Source organism: Trematomus bernacchii, unplaced genomic scaffold (genome assembly GCF_902827165.1).
Source record: "Trematomus bernacchii unplaced genomic scaffold, fTreBer1.1, whole genome shotgun sequence".
Lineage (NCBI taxonomy): Eukaryota > Metazoa > Chordata > Actinopteri > Perciformes > Nototheniidae > Trematomus > Trematomus bernacchii.
The window spans coordinates 4,301,400-4,316,094 of record NW_022987668.1 but is presented as its reverse complement, the minus strand read 5'-3'; the positions used below and the strand labels follow the sequence as shown (position 1 = coordinate 4,316,094).

General features: G+C 40.2%; 1 protein-coding gene across 2 annotated transcripts in view; it reads left to right on the top strand.

The window, feature by feature from the left end:
• The first annotated feature begins 10,198 nt into the window (after positions 1–10,198).
• LOC117487197 (pro-neuregulin-3, membrane-bound isoform) overlaps positions 10,199–14,695 on the top strand; it is a 474,636-nt gene continuing 470,139 nt past the window's right edge. For both annotated transcript variants that reach the window (XM_034135858.1, XM_034135857.1), the window contains exon 1: positions 10,199–11,698. In XM_034135858.1, coding sequence (XP_033991749.1) covers positions 10,981–11,698 — 718 coding nt within the window. In that variant the 5' untranslated portion in view covers positions 10,199–10,980. The remainder of the gene's footprint in view (positions 11,699–14,695) is intronic.

Below are 14,695 nucleotides of genomic sequence, written 5' to 3'. Positions count from 1 at the left end.
GGGGAAAAACAAACAAATAAAATGAGGGCAAGGAAATTCATTCTGAGGTTGATTTGTTTGCATAATCAACAATAAAGCCAGGATTCGGGACGTGAGTTGCCTCTGATTGATTTAGGATTCAGAGATATTTTGAAATACACCCAACATGCAAAATGGATGCCAGACTCAACCATCTGAGCAGATATTCTTTGGGTTGTAAGTAGACTGAATATTGATGTTACTGAGAAACATGTAACACTAGCGTCACAACAAAACGACAATGAGTAGGGATAAGAGCAGGTAGGCTTCACTGCTGTCATCGAGCTGCAGGATGATGGTTTCAGTGATAAAGCTTTAGAAAACTGACTAACACTAACACACAGAATCAAATGACAAACAGACCAGGGCTAGAAGATGAACACACTCAAGCTATAGTGATTTGGTTTTCCCAATACTCCCAAAAAAAGCTAATAGAAGAGAGACACTGTTGGACTTAGGTTAGTGAAATGGCAATAAACACTACTCTGAATAAAACATAATGTTGTTTTGTGTTTTCTGAATGTGTAATAGGAAAACTGTTTCCTGGTTTTTCTGCCCCTAGTGGCCAAAACTAAACAAAATAATTCCTCATTTTACTTATTTTAAAGTGGACCTATCATGCTATATTTGAATAATATAGTGTAGGACCATACCTATATAAGGCATATTTATACTTTTTTTTTTTCAAAATACCAAACAGATCATGCATTTTAGCCATGCCTCATTTTGCTCAATTTGACATTTTTTAGCTCTGTTTTTGCAAGGGTTGATTCAGTGAGAACAGCACCATCTACTGGCCTGGCATATGTACTACAGCGTCTCCAGCGCTTTCGAACGGCAATGGCCGTGGCTGTCTCCTCCTGATTGGTGGAGTTGGCCCAATAGCCGTAGCGCCACCGTCCTGACGTCAGGACAGTGTTCAAATCTGGATCAGTTTTTATCAGATCCGTTGCAGCCCCTTTTTTAAGATTTGGGTATGGAGGAAAATAGAGAGGGTTGTGTTTTCTGACACTTGGTGAGTTCCCTGGAACACCGGGGACACATATTCATGTATAAAAGACGTACAAAAGTGCATTTTTCATGATAGGTCCCCTTTAAAGTACATCATGGAAGTTGTTATTTGTTATATTGTATACTAAACCAGCTGCATCCTTTGATGTCTCTGCCTGCTAGTGAGATGTGATTTGACTTTGTTTGAATGTAATTGTTTTTTACCGTCATGCTTCAGTTTTAGCAAAGCAGGATTTAATTTTGGGAGATTGTTCAGAGAAGTTGTGGCTCTGTGTTCCCCCTCTCAATCTACTCAACTTTCCTCACAGACTGTTTTGACTGGAAGCTATTACAAATTGGTAAAGAAGCCAAGGAAAGAAGAGGATTACCAATGTGTTATTTTATATGTTGTGAGGAAAAAGAGACACAGCATTAAACTCTGCTAGATCCTAGCAGTGTGCTTAAGACATTTGGTAAGACTTTATATCCTTTAAATAACAACAACATAGCTTAGACAGAGATATACTGCAGAAATGCAGATAGGATGAATTTGGTTTAATCTAAGGGCATTGTTAAACTGTCCGTTAAGGGTTGTGGCCTGAAGACATTTGTCCTTTGGGTTGGGCAGATTGACAGTTTGGCGCCTTCGATCGGTCTCTACAAGACTACTAGGGAAGCTATTGAACATGTAAGATAAAGATCAGGACCCTCACAGACATGGGGGGGAACCTCTAGATAGCAATTAGACCAGGGAGTAACCCAACCGTGTAACAACATCAGAGAGAGAAGAATCTTGACCCTGCTGATGTCCAGATCCTGAAAAAACCTTCCCAATTTGAAGCTAGAGATCCTCAGATCGTAGCTGAAACTGTGTCTCCACGCAAGCTACAGATGGAAATGTAGTTAAACTAATCATTTAACAAATTAATTAATCAATATTTTCACAAGATAATCATATGTTTTTCACACAATTACACTCATTGATCAATAGGTTGCACCCATTTATCTTCCTGTCCATTGATTCATCTACAGTATGACACTTGTGAATTGATTTTCTGATGTGATAAAACGGCTGTCTCTTCCTGACAGCGAGGTTCACAATGGAGGTTGGGTCTCATGAGATTTTAGGTGTAACTCTTAGGCAATCGGTGCTCTCACCACCTTTTGTTGGATGCACACACTATAACACTGTCTATGACTGTAGATAGGAAGCAGCCTAATAAGCTAAAGATTTACTGTTTTCCTGTGATACTCAAAGAAGAATAAATACGTCATCCCTGCTTTAAATCAATGTTTTTCAACATAAATAAAATGAACTGCTCCAAAATTAAATAGATACGTAAGAGGTTTAGGGCCACATTAGAATTGTTTAAGTTTTTCCTCAGAATTCTGAGTTTTTTCACAAATTCTGAGTTTTTTCCCAAATTCTGTTTTTCAGGTCATCATTTTGATTTCCATCTCAGAATTCTGAGTGAAAAATAATTCAATATTTTTCTGAAAAATCTTTAAATTCAGGCTTTTTTCTCCGTAAAAAAAATGGAAAAGAAAATGTCACATGTGGCCCTAATCCTCTTCTGTACATTAATTAAATAACAGCATAAACAATATTTAGCAACCACCTTAGTAAGTAGAACACATTTTGTTACCAACTATCCAACTAAATATTATCTACTGAACCAAGATTCTGAAAGGAAAATATCAATTCCTTGTCAAGAATGTAATTAAAACACATTTTAATGGCAAAACTTTGAATTTCCCACAAAAAATGTATTGTTTCGATTCCATGTTTTTTGTTTTGCCACAGTGAAAGCTGATGATCATGTGACATGGATGCTGGCCAAATAAACAAATAGGCCAAACAAAATGTAGCCGTCTCACAATTTCATAGACGTTTTTGTGAAACTACTACGTTTTGCCCTTTGCTATTACATGTTTTAATGTGAACTGGGTTGAAGAAGAGACACAAATGTTAAATAGAGGTAACATTTGAGATTCAATAGAGGACAAGCACCTCTTAATAGCTGGGTTATATATGTACTGACCTCTGACCCTACTGTTGTCTTCTTGGAGTCAATGTGTGTCGGCTGCCTGCCCTCTGGAGCTTATCATTAGGTCTCCAGGGGTGTGAGCTCAGACAAAAGCCACTGGGCTGTATTTGCATGGATTCAGCAGAAATTTCCATACAGTGGTAATTGAGGAAACTGCTGTCTCCAGTAGTATAAGCAAAGAAGGAAAAAAAGGGCTAAGAAGTGCGTTTTAAGCCATTGATTTTGTAATTATAAAACTGTTATACCGCCAGTGATTATTTAAAGTTGCAGAGATTATTTACAAGATATGCCAGAGTGGTTAAATTGGAGGAAAATGTTAGTTCTATAACTTTGTATATGAAGGAAAGCTTACTGGACTAGAGGAGAAGAAAACCAAAACGGTTCCTTCTTACTCTTTCATACTTGAAAAATAAGAGTTAGAAGTTTTTTTAATGAAGCCATGCAACAACCTCAACCGTGAGATATCTCTTTGTACATGTGCAGGTGTGTCTGAGAACCAATAGTTCTGATCTCTAAACCCCTGAGGCTCGACCCCAGTAGACACCGCTGCCCTTTAAATGTAAAATGGGATGACATTCAGAAAGAGATTAAACAAGATGAAATGCACAAGGTGTGATAGAACATGTTAGAAGAAATTAGTTTCTGTCACTTGTGGTTGCTAATAAAAACCAACAACCATTGGTACGCCATTGAACATGAAAACAGACTGTTTGGGATAATTATTTTAGGTTCACATTTGTATTTAGTGTCTCTACTGGGACATGTCTCCAGGCTTTAATGTTCAATGAGCTCATACTGCTTTCATACTGCCTGTGCTGCAGCACCTCTTTTCACCCTCTGTCTGAAACCAGAGCCCAGTCTGCTCTGATTGGTTAGCTGGCCGGCTCTGTTGTGATTGGTCAACCGCTTAGAGAGGTCTCGCTCCTTAGCCTATCACGTACATTTTGTTGCAGAGTAGCCAATAGAAGCGCGATTGTTACATATTCACTATGTTTAGGTTGTAAGCAAAGGCGTCTAATCGAGGAGTTTGGGGATTTTAGCCTTTGCAGACCATTTACATGCACACAAACTACAGGAAAGGAAACATCCAAAAAGCACAATAGGGTCCTTTACGCTATTTGCAGGAGCTTATTTCCCATAATTCTGCTCATGAACAAGAACACATAACATGATCTGGACAATTTATTGAACACATATAAACACAATTGAGTGTGTAGTTTGTCTCTTAACTGAACTGGTTCATTACAATACAGAAGATAAGAGGCGATAATGAACCTGTTTTGACAGAAATATGGCAGCAAGCTGTTTCAAATAATGCAGCGATTCATTTATTCATTTTTTTAGATTCACACATTCCTGGAGGGACTGATTTAGCTCAACTCTGAAGCACATATTATTGCTCCGGACAAATGACTACAACTCTGACCTTCTGAGAACAGGCTGATTTGTAGCTTGTTGTCTTATTTTGATTGGAGGAGTTAGATTTGTTTGCCCTTTCATTAAAGAGCAGGTTGGGAGGCCTGATAATGGGGGAACAAGCAACACTATTAAACACAAAGATCATCCATTCTCTGTTTCGCTCGGTGCATATACTGTATGTGTTCTCCTGCACGTTAATAGAGCACCATGGTTCCTGAAATAGGTCTGTGAGTGAGTTATTACTGCAAGGTAAGAGTGGCATCTTAGATCTGGCGTATATATCCATGATTCTCAGAAAGAAAAAAATATAACAAGTGATATTAGTGCACCTCTCTGGCTGCTGAACGAGCAGAAGATGAGAGGCCTACAATCACAGTTAATGGAACAGAAAGTGGACTGTAGCTACAAATATGCTTTTCTGGCTGGATAGCAGTGCACACGTGTAATGGGATTGAAATGGGAGAAAAGAATGTGCATAGAAAATCACTCTGAACCAACGTGTCCCTATGTAAACATTCAAGGTTTGGATCTGTGAGACTTCCATATAGCTGTGGCAGTCACAAACACACTAATCTAACGCTATAGACTTATTTTATGATATATAATAGGATTATATTGCTCAATGGTTGACAACAGATGGCATGGGGAAGTAGACCAATGGATTACTAATATGATACACACACAAAGTAACTGTATTCCCTCAGAGTTAGGTTTATTTCCGTTACATTATTACAAATTGAGGAGCAGTATTACAGCGTTAGTTTGTTGTAAAAGGATCAGATGTTATCTCTTCTCTGTAAACTGTACTGTTCTGTAATCAATACGCCTCCTGCCTGAATCTGCTTAACCCTGTAAAGCCCCAAAAATAGAAAAACATTAGAATTTATTTTTTTTGACCTTTCAGATGTTGTTGTATAGCCTCTGGAGCAGAAATTAAAGAGTTTTCACATTTTTTACGTTTTGGTAAGTTTTTAGGGAAATGTTGTAATATTGCAACGTTGGGCCTATACTGTAGGTGGGAGCAGAATTCCTGTATTTCTATTCACATTGTCTGAATAAATATATTGAACAACTAAGGGTTGATTTGCAGGATTGATTGCTTACTTAGCCCTAGTAGTCTTTAAAAAAACAAAAACATTTTCTGACTTTTTAGCTTAAAGTAATGTTGAAAAATTACAACAGTGGGCCTTACAGGGTTAATGAGATTTCGTTGGATTTTTTTTTTTTTCCAAATTCTCATTTTCTTGCAGAAAATTCAGACTTATTTTTTAAATTCCGTTTTTGTATTCTAATTCCTGACTTTGTAAAAAAATGCTCAGTTTTTTTTCTCTAATTCCTGACTTTTTTTTTTTTACAAAATTCTCACTTTTTTACAAAATTCTCAATTGTTTACAAAATTCTCACTTTTTTACAAAATGCTCAATTTGTGTTCAAAAGTTTAAATTGTTCTCAAATACATGAGTTTTTTCAAAATGCTCACTTTTTTACAAAATCCCACTTTTCTTTTTACTAAATCTCACTTTTTTTAATAAAAATCTGAGTGGATCAGCTTTTATGTCTCTGTAGCTGTGCTGTTCTGTTCTCTAGGCTAATATACTTGTAGTGGTCTCATGCACATACTTGCCTACCCTCCCGATTTTCGCGGGAGACTCCCGATTTCATTGCCCTCTCCAGGTTTCCTCCCGGGGTCATATTTCTCCCGCAATTCTCCTGATTTCTGACAAAATCAGATTTACTCACGACTGTTTCCACTCGGACTTTAATACAGCTACACCATTGTTTGGTTTCCATGGTAGCGCGTCTCTTTAGTAGCGCGCGCAACTGAAAGTCTGAGAGGTGAGGCTGCTCACTCCTTTCCTGTATGTCCAGCCCACACAGATGCTCCATCAAGGATGGTGCTACAGGCCGCAAGGCATTGTCACTTACAACTACAATAAGCATGTTAATGTTAATCTACAGCTCCGGCGATCCACTAGAGTCCTGATCTGAGTCCTGGACTTCGAGTTGTGGCTGAACCTGTCACTGTGGTCCTGCCTGGGTCTCATCATACTACTTCCCTGAAGGCTCCCACAGGATTGTTGACATCCTCGTGGATTCATCTTCTTATTATAGACACATGCATTTCCAAACATTTGGTCTACCTATGTTGTAAATGTATTATCTCTTTGATTTACACACGGCATCTATTGCACATCTGTCCGTCCTGGGAGAGGGATCCCTCCTCTGATGCCCTCCCTGAGGTTTCTCCCATGTTCCCCTTTAAACTGTGGGGTTTCTCTGGAAGTGTTTCCTTGTACAATGTGAGGGTCTAAGGACAGAGGGGGTCGTATTGTCACTGATATTCTGTACAAACTGTGAAGTCCACTGAGACAAATGTAACATGTGTGATATTGGGCTATATAAATAAACATTGATTGATTGATTGATTGATGACCATTAGCATTCCTGGTGGTTATAATCCATTAAAAATTGATTATAAAATTATAAAATTCCTATAAGCCTACTACCGGAATCTGCTTTATGGTTTTCACTTTCTTTGCTTCATTTGTTCTGTTTTTAATTCAGGATTTAGGAATGTCAGATTGACAACATAAGCCCTTTAATAATGTCCCTTTCATTCACACTGTATGTGTGACAATCCTTGGACTAACACAGTTCTCTCCATGCATGTTGTAATTTACTGCAGTTTGCTGATCTGGTTCTTCGCTTTTCTTACTCTAGGTAAGTACAAATAATCAATCCATAATGCTGATATATTCTAATTAAGAACAGTTACAGTTTGTATTGTCGACAGATTTTTCTTCAGTCAATTAAAACTGTTCTACTTTAGAAGTAAAGCAGTTTATTCTGCAACTTCAAGTATCTGAGAAGTTGTACTTTAATTTACTACTTAATTATTTACACATGAACTCAACATACTTTTATGCACATTTTAATATGCAATAATGAATATTATCTGATTGAAGAGACTTGTGTATCATCAGTTCTTGCTGTATTTTGTGTGTCATTAATTGAAGGTGCAGATAGTTATGCATCTCATTTCCGTCCCTGTGGCTGTTTGCCCGTGTGATTATTGATGTGTGTTTCAGACGAACACAGTGTCATGGCTGCTGCTTTAACAGACTGGTGCCACCATATCTTTTAATGTCCAACGACAGAAAGAGGTGTGAAAACGCACAACATGCTTTGAGTTCCCCCACGGGACCAATGGAGGATTCTCCCACAGGCAGATGGCTCTCTGCAGGACTGTATGTGTGTCTTGTGCTTCTATCTCGTTCTGGTAGACACATTTTAAAACATGCAGACTCAAATAAATCTGAAGTGCAGCGCGGTGTTACAAGAAGCATCTTAAATGTTGTTTTACAGTCTGCTGTACACCGTTAAATTGATTTTAACTCAGACTGGATTTACTGAGGCTCAACCGTTCGGCTGATTAACATAAAAGTCAAAATAAACAAACATGCAAAAATATTATTAGTCTTTTTTGGGTTCTGTCTGTTTTGACTCTTCATTAATTCCTCTTGACTTGAGCGCTTCAATTATAACATTTCATATCTGCATTTGTTCAAAAATACATTTATCACTGATATATTTTAGATGACTCAATAAGGAGGCTACCATATGCTTTAATAATGTATTCTGGAATTGGATAAGGAAATCACATGTAGTAAAAAAGGTACCACTATGACATTAAAAGGACATGAACTGCCATAAATCCCATTAACAACCCAACATATATCTCACAAAGACACTATCATAAAGAACAGTACAGCTTGTACATACAGTTTTTATTTAAGTCCCAGTGTATCCACATGAATACTTAACATGGCATTATCAACAATTATAATGTATATATCATTCAATGACAATAAATGTCAGTAGTATATTTATATAGGCGCAGTGGTCTAGTGCGTTGGTGTTCGGATCAGGGGGGCACAGGTTCAAACCCCACTGCAGTCAGCATGTCCTTGTGTCCCTGGGCAAGACACTTCACCCCACATTGCTCCTGTGGTGATTGCCCACAGTACTGAATGTCTGAAGTAAGTCGCTTTGGATAAAAGCGTCTAACAAGTGACATGTAATGTAATATATTTGTTTCTTTAGCTTAGTGAGATTGTAGTTTGTAGAGTATTCAATGTATTCAATCGTTTGTGTATTATTTAGTGATATATGCCCTTTCTATTGTATTTGTATATACTTCTGTCTAATGTTATTTGTATTTTATTAGATTTGTATCTTATTGTATATTTTAAATGTGTGCAACTAGTGCAATGATTGTGTAATCTATCTATCTATCTATCTATCTATCTATCTATCTATCTATCTATCTATCTATCTATCTATCTATCTATCTATCTATCTATCTATCTATCTATCTATCTATCTATCTATCTATCTATCTATATATATCTAACACTTAAATAATACATTTATAAATCCATCTTTCCTCCCTAATTTACTCCCAGCCGTGCAGTGGGCGGGGCTTGGTGATTGACAGCTCCTGCATTGTGCCTCTGATCAAGCTGAAACTCCTCGATGGTAACAGCCTCATCTCCCTCTGCAGCGCTCTCCCAACCCCCCTCCCCTTCCCTCTCTCATTATCTGTATCTGTACACACCTCCACTCCCTGTTCCCTTTCCCACCAGGCTTTCTGTATGCATTCTGCATCTCCCCTCCCTCCCCTCCCTGCTATAGCGGAGGTGGGCATGCTTCCCGGAGCTGGTGCATCTAGCAGGTGCAGCTCTTTCTCTCCTCCTCCTCCCTCCCTCCCTCTCTCTCCATCCTCTCTCTCTCCTCCGTCGCTCCACCACGGTGCACACTCTGTCTGTGCCTGCGTTCCCCCCCCCCCCCCCCCCTCTCATTCGTACTCTGTCTCTCAGCAGCGGCAGCTCAGGGAGGCAGCTGTATGTGCGTCTGCATAACAAACCGCCACAGGTAAAGACAGCTGCAAATCCTCGGATGTTTCCAACCCCACGGGGGGAAGAAGGAAGCTTTGGCTGCTGTCCTCACAAGTTTTCATCCCATCGCAAGGTTTCTAATCCAAGAAGAAGCATCCTGAAAGGGGAAGGACGAGCAGAGGATCCCAGCAACCCGACCAACAAATCACTGATTCACAGGAAAAGAGCACAGGCTTTAAAGGACTGAGGAGAACACAGCTCTCAGAGAGGGAAAATACAGAACCAGCGGGATATTTTGAAACATTAAAGCATCCTGTGTGTTTCCTCTAATCCCTTGCTTTCTGCTTTTTCCGTTTCAATTAATTCCATCTACCTACTGCCTCTTCATCATTCATTTGTATCCCTATGTGGCGGAATGTTTCCTGCAAATAGATGAGAAGAGGCTGTGTGAGTGCTTGCTGCAGTATTAACGGACGGTGTAGAGACAGCAGGACGCTGAGCGGACAGCTTGGGAAATCTGATCCACAGCCGGCTGGAGAAGGAGCAGGATCACGCGTCGCAGTTGCAGATTTATCCGCCCTGTGATACCACTGCGCGACAACACCCCTCTATCTCAACACCCCCCCCCACCCCTCTCCCTACCTCTGTTCCCATCTAAAGTGTGGCTTTTTGACTGGATCAGGAACATTCATTGGATTCTACATCTTCGTTTTCAGCCTCACTGGGATCTAGAGCACAAGGAAGCGAAAGTGGGATTAGATCAAAGTGTGAAAGACAAAAAAATAAAACAATCTCAAGAAAAAGGAGAGGCTGATTGAAAAGCAACGGGCGACAGAGATAGTGGATAATCCAAGGAGAGCGTTCGACCGACGCATAAACCACACATCTCTTGCTCTCTTTCAGTTACGAAAGAGGGAATTTGGGAGCTAAGAGACGCTGACTCGGCTAAAGGTGTTGGATCGGGCTGCATCGGAAGCATTTGAAATCTTTTTTTGGTCCTGCTTGGGAAAGGGAGGCAACAAGACCCACCCTTCAAGTTTTCTGCCCTCATTAGACAACACTGACCCTCTGTGGATTGTGCTTAGAGGGGACATATATGCATGTTAAGTAGAAATAGCTGTGGATTTTTTGCTGCAGTGACATCTGAACACTGATGCCACAGATTCCTCACATGCACAGATGTAAATCTGTTCCTTCCCACCCATCTCTCCCTCCTCTCCCTCCTTCTCCCTGTTAGAAGCATCACTTATTCCTCTTCTCCTCTGGCTTACCCTGCTGTGAACGATATTGAAGTTCACTGCGACTTCAGTTGGACATCGGGAGTTGGGCAAGACTAAACAAGGACTAACCGGTCGATTATCCGACTACGCCACCTCTCCCATTTCTCACTGGGTGTCTCTGTATGTGAGTGTGTGTGTGCTTGTGTTTGTGATTGCGTGTTTGTATGTATCTCCTGCACCCCTCCTCTTCTCTCTATCTTTGGATTACATATTTGTGTTACTGAGCGTCCATTTGTTCACCTTTCCTTTTGTCTCTTCTCGTTGTCCCGCATTGTTGGGAGCCTTTCTGCCATGTGCTATGGATGCTTATCACAGGGTTAACCCTCAATGAGCCAGAAAGGACGGCAGGGAAGGATGAGCGAGTGTTCTGGGGCAGCTGTGTCCGGGGCGGTGATCCTGGAGGAACCTGAGGGTCCAGGAGCTCCAGGGGGCCGAGGGGAAGGCCCGGCCCAGAATCAGGGTCCCCTTCGCTGTGCCGTGTGGCCTCGCCAGCAGACATGGCTGTGTGTGGTCCCTTTGCTTATTGGTTTTATTGGCCTTGGATTGAGCCTGATGTTGCTGAAATGGATTGTTGTCGGTACAGTGCGGGATTACGTGCCAACAGACCTGGTGGATGCTAATCGAATAGGCCAGGATCCTATATTCCTGTCCAAGCCAAGCGGGATTCCCAAAAGTCCCGACACTACCACCACCACAACTACTCCTACAGTTGATGGAGGGAACCCCACACCTAGAACTGTTACTGCCGCCAAAGGTAGAACTCGTTCCACCGCTACTACCACGACCATAAACCCTAGAGGAGGTGGAGCCTCGGGTAGCCAAGTAACACCAAGGAATCCTGGAAATCGACGTGGACCTCCTGTTTTTACTACGACCACCGCGGCGTCACGGACGACCTTCGTAATTGGAGCAGCGACATCTAGCCCCTCACCGTCAAATCCAACCGTTCTGCATGACTCTACGCAGATGTGGACCCTGGAGCATACTACTACGGAGACGGTCTCTACGACACTCACCACGCGCACGCACGGTCACCGCAAAACACGTAAGTCGCTTGTTTTAGTAACGGCTTGCCATGCTTTCACAATGCAAAGAGCGATTTTGTTACTTGGCTATCGAAATGTACGCCATCTTTGATGTTTGATTGCTTTGTGAGTTGGCTTGATGGAACAGATTCTTGGGCGTGTTCATAAAAGGCTTTCTATATGTGTGTATGTTCTTTCCTGGCTAAAGTGTGTTGTCCATTGGTGGGTTCTTTATCATAAAAAATGATATTGTCAATGTTTCAAATGTCCAATTTCTTTGGGACCATTTGGCTAGCAATAACCATGTTTTACTATTCTTTCCTCGAAATTGCTTATTTGACCCTCCATTGGATCAATAGCATTGATAGATACAGTAAAGCTACCTGGAAAATAATAGGACTCAATGATCAATCTTTCTGCCGTGACGGGTTCAACTGTTTCTTGATGAAGTGCTAGGTTCACATGCTGATATGAGGTCCTTTTTGGCAAAATACAATGAGTTGAAATTGGTTGTACATACAGGAGGTTACATATTACTGTATGGTATTTGGTGATACATTGAGCAAGATGATATTTCTTAAAGATAACAAGTGCAATATGATTGGTGCAATGTTGATGTTAATGTGATTCGACTAATCAAGTAAATACAATGACCTAAGAGTGTACAAATTAACGCTTTTGTCGACTAGTTTTGATTAGTTGTTGCAAACTGTTGAGTTTTGAGTTGTTGATGTGTTCCTGTGAACCTCCAAACCTTTGTGTTGTTTTATAACAATTGTCACACTAACAAGCTAAACCACGGCTGTTATAAAATGAATATTTGTTGCTGAAAGGGTTTTACAAGAAAAGCGTTCTCATCCATCTGTTAATTGACGCTGACTCTTCTACCAAGGTTTTTTACCATCTGTCTTTGACCCAAGGCATGCTATGCGTACATGCTATTGATTAGCGCTGGTGGGATTGTCTTGCATCGATCAATGACACACAGACACACACACATCAAACATACATAGTGTACACACCACAGTTTCCTCCATCATAAATCTCTCTGCTCTCAAAATGGTGTCACATTATGTGCTGGATATCCCTCTGCTCGTGGTGTTCATGTTTCTGATCCTGAAAGACAAACAGTTGTAAAAATGACACCATGGGTTATTTTTAAAACAATGTCACCTTGTGCAGTGAAAAAGAAGGTACTATCCACTAGGAATAGGGATGAAAACAGGTGGTATAGTCATCACATAAACTGTCTATCTCTTATTGTAGTTGAATTTGACTGTACAATTACATTCACTTTGCCATTTACACTTGTCAATGTCAAGGTCTTGACCATTTAGACATGATATATGGTTTTGCTATATGTAATGAATTACTTTGCACTGACCTAAGTGGCTCAGGAATGGCATTTAAGCTTCATTATTGTTGCTATTCTCTCATCACATAGTCTATTGTAAGATGTGATATAAATGATGGCTGCCATTTATTCAATTATGCATATTACATAATGGGTGCCATATATTAAATCAGTGATAGACTAAATCATCCCATCCCACCTGTTTCGGCATGTCTGCTCCTCTGCAAAGGTGCGGCTGCTTCTTTTGTGTCCAAGATAATGAAAATGTTCCCAGAATGCACCAGAGACCAGGGAATGTTCTTCTGATAATTAAAAAAACATAGGGGGAAAAGTGTGTATCATTTCATTACCAGGAGGAACAAATGGGAGCCATTCATCACCACCCTTTCATTAATTAAATAATCGTTAAAAAAAGGATTTAATATCTCCAGCAAAAGCTCATGAAAACCATTAAGCCTCGTTGATGAATATCCAAAGGAAAATGTCACTCCTTCTCCAGCTCGCCTGAAAAAGTTCTGCCACAACAGAATAGCAGTCGATAATCCTAAACACACTTCAACCCCCCCTCCCTTAATTCTACCACCCACATGCAGTTTTGATTCGAAAAAGGCCTTCATTTTCACAATAACTATCCATTTTGTATGAATGTGTAATGCAGTAGTGAATTGCCCGTGTAGGCCTGTGCTCAGAATTGGAGGACATTCTATTCATTAAAGTACAGTAGGCCATCTGTTTGCTCTTATTGATGCTGTCTTTGTGGATCACAAAACACAAGATATATTTTTATCTCACACTGGGCTGTGGACTATGATGTGATGAGCTGCTTTCTAAAAGCATTCACTGCTATTGCAAATATTTCCCGACACAGTTTATAATATTTTGTATTGATGACTCAACCTATTCATGGCCATCCGAGCCTTGGAATAGCTCTACTGCCAGACAGCTGTCTTTATCTCTGCACACAATACACGGCTCTTCTACCTCCTGGACCCCTGGTGTAGTGCAGCTTTTTGTGCCATTATCGTGACATTCTAGCTCGTCTAGCTGTCAACAAGTCAAGACCTGCCAACTATAGGAAGATATAATAGTCGGGAAAGTCTTGCTTCTTGTAAATGTCACTTTGAAAACATGATTGACAAATCCGCTGGACCTTACAAAAGTCTTTCGATTTCCCCATGCTATATAGTGCAGAAATGAGCAGAGATTTCACAGACATGATATTGTTGTTGGGAGCCAAGCGACCTCTGCACTGCGGGGTGAAATGTCATGTGATGCCTCAGCGATACTATCAGGTGGATCAAGCCAAGTGGAAATCAGATCTGTGACCTTATTCGTCACCCCTCTTTAGATTACACGTTATCATCTGTAATGAAGTAATGCCTCATATAAACTGAACTGCAAATGGAAAATAAATTGAAGAAGAATTCTCCGGCTCAAGGTTAATAAGTGTTTATATATTGCATCATTTTTTTTATAGTGCTGCATACTGTAGGATTTACTACATGATGGAGATGATGGAGATGACATTGTTATATTGCTCCTATAACGAGAAGCTCTCTTTAATGAAAACAACTATTAGGTTGTAGGCATGCAAAGGAATAATACTAATAGTGGATAATACCAAATTAGTCAATGTTGGGATGATTTATCCATCTGTCTATCT